This window comes from Plectropomus leopardus, chromosome 17 (genome assembly GCF_008729295.1).
Source record: "Plectropomus leopardus isolate mb chromosome 17, YSFRI_Pleo_2.0, whole genome shotgun sequence".
NCBI lineage: Eukaryota > Metazoa > Chordata > Actinopteri > Perciformes > Serranidae > Plectropomus > Plectropomus leopardus.
In genome coordinates, this window is record NC_056479.1 from 29,355,694 (window position 1) to 29,364,652 (window position 8,959).

At 37.5% G+C, this 8,959-nt stretch overlaps 1 protein-coding gene across 1 annotated transcript; it reads right to left on the reverse strand.

Annotated features, from left to right (window-relative positions):
• Positions 1-3,567: 3,567 nt before the first annotated feature.
• Positions 3,568-8,287, reverse strand: myod1 (myogenic differentiation 1). The gene is made up of 3 exons (XM_042505328.1): positions 7,531-8,287; positions 6,352-6,430; positions 3,568-5,185 (listed from the first exon to the last, which is right to left on the reverse strand). Exons 1-3 carry the CDS (start codon positions 8,119-8,121, stop codon positions 4,965-4,967), a joined length of 891 nt encoding a protein of 296 aa, XP_042361262.1. The 5' UTR covers positions 8,122-8,287; the 3' UTR covers positions 3,568-4,964.
• Positions 8,288-8,959: the final 672 nt, after the last annotated feature.

Consider the following 8,959-nt stretch of genomic DNA (forward strand, 5'->3'; position numbering starts at 1 on the left):
AAATTTTCTTCATTTGAATTATTTATTTCGTATATAACTAAATTTACAAAACTGTTAAGATTTATCAGGTTTTGGTCAGAAAAGTCATTTTATGCACTGACTAAACTTGGTGTTTAATGACGTAGTAGGCAGGATACCAGGCTCTGCAGTCATAATTACCTCAAACTTTCTTTATCCAGAAGTAGGCTATGATCTAAGCGATTTCTTATATATTCTTACAGAAATAGTTTATGCAATTCAGTGCTACATAACGTTTGTTGCACTGCCAGTAGGCTATTGAGCATTGTTTTCCTAAATTTGGCAGTAAATCCAACTGACATCACATTAAAAAAAAGAAAATAAGTCTTAAATATGTAACTTAAACCTGTGAAAACACACAGCAAAGGCAAAAGAGTTGTGTTTATTTTTTATTTTGTTTAGTATATTTATTTCAGTAGGAGCGATTTTCAAAAATTCAATATTCTGGTGAAATGTGTAAAGAAAAAAAGTTCCATAGTTCTGATTAATTAAAACATAACAGGCAGTGTCGGGAATACGGCATTACAAAAGTAATGCAGTTGGAGGTATTAATTATTTTTTACTGTAACGCATTAATATAATGCATTATTACTAATATTTTCTGCAATATTATAAACGTTACAATCTCAGTAACGCGCGTTACAACGCATTTTTACCCCAAAATTAAGTTGTTTTTTAAGAATTCATCGCGAGACATTCCCGCACCGGAAACACTCCCGCGAGAACGCGGATTTCCTGTCGCTTGAACTCGACGGTCAATGACGCAGAGACAGATGACACGTTTGCCAGGTGGACATCCTCCCGTTAATATTTAACGTTCGTCAGAGAAAAGGACGAGGACATGATAGTAAAGTGTAATCTATGTGCGACACCGAGGGGACTCTCTACGTGGAGAAATAGCGCCGGTAACTCCAAGAAACACCTGGACAGGTGTCCATGCTAACGCTAAGCTACCCGGGAAAAGTTTCTCGGCTTGTTTTGCTGCTTGAACCCGGAAAAGTGAAGAGACTCTCGGCGTGTTGATGATGATAAGCAGCCTCTGTCTGCTGTAGAAGAGCCGGATTTTAGGAAACCTGTCAGCAAAATCCCGCCAACATGACAAGGTAAGCTACCGTCACCATAGTTACCTTGTGGTCAACAAGTTAAAAATATGTAAAGATTTTTGGAGTTCCCGCTTATTCTCGGCTCTGTGATGTGTGTGTGTTACTACTTTCTTGGATTATGCTGCTGGGATATGGGATTTTTATTTTTTGGTTTTGAAGCACAGTTGTCCAACAGCCCGCTCCAGCGCGCGGACATGTCCCACAGTCCATTTCCACTGGAGCAGTTTGACTAACTGTCTCGCTCCTGTTTTCCAACAAAACGCCTGTCATTGCGCGGGACCCATATGCACGGAAGTGCCTATTAATAGCGCGCATACCACTGATTCATCACATGTACCTGTAAGCCAGGCATCACCAACTGACGGACCGCGGTCCAGATCCGGACCAAAATTCCGTCCTATCCGGACCCGTGGCCAAGTTGTAATAAAATGTAAGAATGAGACCAATGTTTTTTAGTGCTGCAGTAATGGAAAAATAATCGAAACTGCCATTCAAAACCTCTTATGGGCATAATCTTGCCCATGTTGGGTATTTCGGTTAATTAAAAATTCTATTAACCCTTTACCCACTGGGGCTGCTAACTCCCAGGCATCTGCGGTGCGTCTCCCGCTTTTGGGCTCTGTCTCACGCTCTCATGACACTGAAGATAATCTCACGCCAAAACACAGCAAGGACAGAAGTGTTAAACAATCATGTAAAAAAGTGAAGGACTTTGATGGTAGAAAAGCTGTTTGACAGCCACAGCATTAAATCATCGGATCAAGCAGCTGATGGTCCGCAGCAGCACAGTGAGACAGACAAACAAACTTCTCAAAGCAGAAAGTTTAATAAATAATAATAAATCATATGTTTATTACACTCCAACACACCATGGTCCCATGAAACTGTGTTAGTGAACTATGGGGGCAAAAAACAAACCACAAAAAAAGAGCAAAAAGCAAAATAATCGTTCATTAGTGGTAATTGAAGTAAAATGTTCAATTAATGGTGATATTGATTTTAGGTATGAGGCTCGGACCTTTGCTGGGAGGAAGGTTTAGTAACTGGACCTCTTTGAATTTTCTGTATTTTGGATTCATCCAATTCACTGTGTGGCACTGTTGTGAAAAACGAGGGTCCCAGATCTGCGGACTGAAACTGTTGCCTGCAAGCCTGCAGATAGATACTATTGTACAAAACAGAGCAATACGTTGTTTGGGCGGTTGAATATATATTGTATTCATGACACAATAATAAAATTCAATCAGTCGATACATTCACAGCCGCACTGGAAATTTCCCTATTTTTTATTTCGGAAATCTGGTCACCTGATACTGAAGTACAGTACTTGAGTAAATGTAGCCTTATTTAAATTTCACGCTGTTAACTAATAAACATTTAAAACTGTTAAATGCGTAATAATAGCAGTTGTAAAGTATTCCGTTTCCACTTGATTCTAAAATTAGCATTTAATGCGACAAATTAAAATGTGTCATATGATATGAATAGATTTAAAATATTTACAGTATCTACAGTATCCCACTCTGGATGTGTACTGAGCTGCAAAAACTACATTTTAGCATTTAACTCCTTTTCTGCGGTTAATTTAAGAGAAAGTAACTCCGAGGTCGCACAAAAGTAGTTTAACACGTTACATTTCAGAGACAGTGACATTGTAATGTAACTAATTACTTTGAAATGACAGTAACTAGTAATATATAATGTATTACATTTTGGAAGTAACTTGCCCAACACTGATGACAGGAGGCTTGTGGTATACAAGTCAGAAAACAAAATAATCAAAGTTTGATAGCCGCAGAGCAGAAATGGCTGCAGTTCTTCAGTGTGATCACATGATGGCGCTGCAGTTCCTCCAGTCAACAGGTTGACTGTTTCTAACTCATCAAATAGAAATCAAGCATTTATATGTGTAAAGTTTTTGAAGAAAATTTTCTCAGAGCTTTTGTATTTTTATCATATTAAAATGTTCCATTTCAATCACGGTGTAAATTTAAATATTTTTCTGGTGACAGAGATACAAAACTCAAATTAAAATCCACTTTTTACAGCTCAAAAAAATTCTAATAAAATGTTTCATTAAACACATTTATCAATGTGTGTTAACATGGTGGCATGAAAATAAAATTTTGATTTAAAACAATTCGAGATTAGTATTTTCATTTTTTTCTGATAATTAGATGTTAGTAAATCTTGCTAAACTCCGTTTAAATGTGTTGAACTAAAATAAACTTTAATTGTTCTGTTGGGTGTTTTTGGTGCATAAAAAAAGAAATAATGTTTCCTCTGTAATTTTTCCTCAAAAAATTATCTTGTCACGCTGAATAAAACATCAAATAAAATAATAAGTTTATGTATTCTGAGGCAAAGGGAGCAAATGCTTCATAATACAATTTAAATTTCAAATAAAGCAAAACGTAGAGTCACATTTTTTGTATAAATAAGCAGGTTCATTTATTTGTCATTAAACTGTCACTCAGTTTTCAGATGTATAAATATAAAGTTTAACATTTTCACAACAAACAAAAGCACATACAGACAGAAACATTAAATACATAATTAATACTTTCAGTTGGAACAAATCAGCTCTTATTTACATAATATGTACAGAAACAGAAAAATGGTCCTCCGCTGCAGTGAATGAAAACGACATTTTTAATTTTTTGACTGTGACAGGAAGTTGTATACCGACTTCAAGTCACTACCACATTCGCACGGTTTTATTTGCGTCTGTTGTTGGTTTGTGTTATTTATTACCTCGAGAGAAATCTGCAGTTTTGTATGACATCTTTCTAAAACATCACAGGGTTATTGCAGTTGGATCTTTTTGAACAGTTGAACAGCTGGGGCTTTTTTACGACTTCAGATGGACGAAAGTGGAGGAATGTAAATGGATGTTTTTGGGGGTTTTTTTTGGCCTCCGTCCTTCATCAAATAGACTTTAACACAGAAAGGAAGAAAAATCCATCTGAATGACTCAGCTGAGCCTTTAGAATATTTTCTCATAACTTAAAGCAAAATAAAAATACAGCAAGAGCTGAACCGAAACCTGTTGTTTTTTTTTTTTTAAACCTACAAATCCCAGCATCCAAGTCTAAATCTAAAAATCTATTCATTTAACAGCAAGAAAGAGAATCTGGGGGTCAAGGTATGGAAGATCATTCCTGTCAAAAAAATAAATCTCATGTAGGGAAACTTTGGAATGATACAATCAACTTCAACAAGCCACTTTCTAACTTTCATTATCATTTTTTTAAAAAAATGTCCCCGTGTCAAGTCAACAAAATGCACTTTTTGAAGAGTCAATATTTGACTTTTCCGTCTATTTTGTAATTATTATTTGTTGCTGACACACTGAGAATTTCTTAATTAAGACTGAACTAGGTATTAAAAAAAAAAACAAATTGTTTGTTGTTACCTCAAGGCCAACTTTCAGATCTTTCGACTACATCTCACAATCTTCACCAGCACAAAAAGTTTGCTCGGTTACTATAAAATCTGATTAAAAAATACAAAAAAATTAAACCCTGTCCACTGATGAAAACTGTGTGACATGTTGAGTGAGTAAGCAGGCCTCGCTTTTTTTTTTCTTTTTTTTTTTAAAACAAACACAATTATTTTTTGCTCTCTGATTAAATTATTTTCTTGGCAGGAATGAGCTTCCATACATTTCAGCTTAAGGACATAAAAACAGGTGTGAACTTTGGCTCTGAATTATAAAACGCAGATGCAAACAGGTTGTGAAGACTCAGTTCAGCCCAAAAAACTTAAACATTAAATTAAACTGTGTGTTGTGTCCTTTAACTGGACGGTGTGACAGGATGGCAAAGTCCCAAGTGTGAAGGTCTATAGGACTTGATAGATCAGGTTGGGGTCCTGGCTGGCAGTCGGGGAGGGGACCTGGACGGGCCCCGGGGGCGCTGCCTCACCGGCAGGGTCTGTCTGTGGGGACCCGGGGCCGTCGGCGGCCGGCAGCAGGCTGCTGTTGTCGGTGGAGATCCGCTCCACGATGCTGGACAGACAGTCCAGACTGGAGACCACCGAGCTGCGGGCACTTTTCAGACCGCCTGTAGAATATTAAGTTTTCGTTAATTTTTCTTTATCAGACTTTTTTTTTGTCATTAATGTGGAGACAAAGAACATGAACACTGAGCATGTTATCAACTGTTCCAGTAGTTTAATCTAAATCAGTTTAACCACCAAAGTATCATTTATCTAATAAATAAAACAGAAAATGTAATGTTTATCATTATTTTTTTCTGTTTTGATACAAAATGTTACATTAAGTGACGCTTTTTAAAAACTTGGGATTTACTGTAAATAGAAATATAAACGTTTTTACAACTGTTGTACATTTTCAAGTAGTTAAAACATGGATTAAACTAATGACATATTTCAGTAAATATGCCCAAAATTTCATGAAATGCATGGAAGGTGATGTTTGAAATTGAATTAGGCTTACATGAATTACTTCTGGATTAAACTGATGATATTCCTCTAATAATAATTCCTTACATTTTTTTTAATTCCCTCTTCTTTTTTTTTTTTTTTTTTACACTAAGACAACAAACATCAACTAGGCTACTTAACTTAAAAAAAAATAGAAAAGCTCCTTTTTTATGATTGGAAAAAAAAGTAAATTTAAAGGACATTCTCATGTTATATTTAATTGTTTTATTTAAATTTGACTCCTTTTGTCTGATTTCAATCTTTTTTTTAAAATTTATTGTAGATAAAAACATAAACTTTTCCTTTTACAAACTGTTGTACCTTTTTGGGGGGAATTCAAATCTGGATTAAACTGATGAGATATTTCAGTAAAATGTGACAAAGGTTGAGTGAGCATTTCCCATGTTAAATGATGAAATTTTAAAATAGAATTCACATTAATTAAATTTGGATTAATATTGAGGTTCTTCTCAAAATATTTTCAGTAAAGTCTTTGACTTTATATTTTTTGCCAGTAAATCAACAACATATATTAGGCTACTTTACATCTAATTTTAGTAAAGCTCCTTTTTATCAGTCACAGAAATCAGTTTAAAGAAATTTGTTCGTTTTATTTTAAGGTTTTAGGCTGTTTTTATTATCTGTCCTGTTTGTCTTTCATGCTGACTGTCTTTGTTTTATAACCAAGTGAGAGTCGTTTTCAGTCGTAGCCAAATGCCCTGTAAAGTGGTAATATTATCGTCATTATAATAATATGTAATATCGAAATATTCAGGTTTCTTACCGTTTGGAGTCTCGGAGAAATAAGAGCTGTCATAACTTCCTCTTCTGTTTGACTGACAGGTCGGTCCGTTAAAATCCGTCTGCAGAAAAGGAAAAAGAAATTAGGAAATTAGTTTACTGAGGAAATCAGACAAAGTCGGTCACGATCTTATCCATTTTAGAGAAAAAACAAATGATGTTCTAAAAAGGAAAATGGGAAACGATTTAAAAATTTTTTTTGAAAAAAGAAGAGGAAAAGAATACCAAAGGTCCGAAAATAATTTTGAAAACTGCAGAAAAAAATATTTAAATACACATTTTACATATCTTTATTTTCTGGGGTGGCATCTGTCTTAAAGTAAACATTTCTCTGAAATTTTTGAATTACTGCAAACCGAAGGAAATGGAAATCAAACATTAATTAAAAAAGCGACGTTATGAATTTGTTTCAACACATTCGTTAAAAACTCTTTATGAAGGCCTATTCTGTGTGTTTTTACATTTGAAAATCGGCTGATTTGGCTCCTCTTCAAAAATTGAACGTGTTTTTTACACTATTAAAAGTAAAAAACTGGACAGAATGACTAAGATTTAACGAAACCTTTAATTTGCGCTGAAAAGTAAAATGTTGCAACAAATCCAGTGCGGATAAATGCGCAAACTTTTATTTGAACTTTGTTTTTCTTTTCCTTCTGGCAATAAATGAAGCTGCAAGTAATTACAAAGTCAGATTGGACGTCGATTTTAGCTCTGCTGCTGTGTGAAACTGTTGGACACGCACATAAAAATGACAACCGCCAAAACAAAACGAGAAAATAATCCATTTGAACCATTAAAAAATAAATTAACCAAATGTAAGGACGCGTCGAAATTGTTGATCTAAATTGGACAAGAGTGAAACAAAAAGTCCGCACACTAAAAACTCCCAATAAATTTTAATTTTGCAACGCTTCGATCAAAGACCTTCCTCAGGCATTTTACTAAATTTGATCGACGCAATTTAAAGAAAAGAAATGTAAGATAACAACTAGTAAAACAAAAATGTTAAAGTAAAAAGTGGATTAAACAGAAGAAAAGTCAAAACTTGTCCGTGCGTAAAGGCGCACTGGCAAAACTCTTGGACAAAAAATGCCACCAGAGCGCGCAGACAGGCTCACATCCACTGACCCCCTCTTTGACACCTGTCGGTCCCTGCACTCACCATGCCGTCGGAGCAGTTGGACCGGGGGCTGGAGGCGTCTGAGTCCCCGCTGTAGTGCTCCAGCACCGGGTAGAAGCCGTCGTCCTGGCCGCCGCGCAGCAGCGCCTGCAGGGACTCGATGTAGCTGATGGCGTTGCGCAGGATCTCCACTTTGGGCAGCCGCTGGTTGGGGTTGGCCGTCGTGCAGCGCTTCAGGGTCTCGAACGCGTCGTTGACCTTGCTGAGCCGCCTCCGCTCGCGCAGCGTCGCCGCCTTCCGCCGGTCCGCGTTGGTGGTCTTCCGCTTGCAGGCCTTGCAGGCCCAGAGCAGGCAGCGGCCCGCCTGGTGGTGCCCGCTGGGCGCGCGGACGTGCTCGTCGTCCTCCGCCTCGGCGTGGTGATGGAGGTGCAGGAGGGAGGACGGGGAGGAGGAGGAAGAGGAGGAAGGGGAGGGCGAGGGCGAAGAGGAGGAGTCGTCCGGCTTCAGCAGGCCCACATGGACCAGCCGCGGGTCCAGGTCCTCGAAGAAGTGCATGTCGCTGGTGTTGAAGCAGGGGTCGTCGTAGAAATCATCGGCGGCGGGGATGGGGAAAGAGATATCCGACAGCTCCATGGTTCAGTCCCAAAAACACACACCACAGAAGAAGAAAACTCCAGTGACAGAGAAGTCTCCAGGCCAAAAATAAAACACTTTTTTTTCTTTTTTTTTTTTTTTTACAGAAGAAGAAGGAACCAGCGGGAGGAAACGGGTTGGGTGTTTTCGGGGGAATGTAGAGTCCTGTCACACACTGTTCTGTCCCTCAGATGGTGACCTGGATCATCTTATACCTGGGACACCAGCGGGGGCGGGGCCGGGACGCCGATGTCCACCGGGGTCTGACCAATCAGCGGGCAGCAGGAGGGGTTTACAACTTCACGGTAATTAGTGTACAATTACCCCTAACAGAGCAGTAACAGCAGGGTAATATACTGCTGCAGGCAGCGGGGGGCCGCTGCACATGTGGCCAGAGAAATACTGACAAAAAATATTTAGTATTTAAATTACATATCAGGCGGTGACTTTTGTTTGGGGTTTTTTTATTAGTATTTCATTGATTTTTTTCTACTTAATCAAGTGACTCATACACATACATATTCAAAACAACAAATCACTTAATACAATGATGATAATAATTACAATTAAATACATGACTATTTCTAAGATCAAAACACAAACAAAACAAAGAAACAGATAAAAAACCCAAAAATAAGAAGAAAACAAACATACAAGAAATAAATACATTTAAAAAGCATGAAAACGAATCCTTATTCCTACATGGGTTTGGACAACAATGTACTCTGATCTACAAGTGTTTGTTTGTTTGTTTTTATTTCGATCCTTGGTTACAATTTTCCGAGAGGAATGCACTTAAAAATAATAAATAACATCAAGATGTTAAATTAAAAGAAAA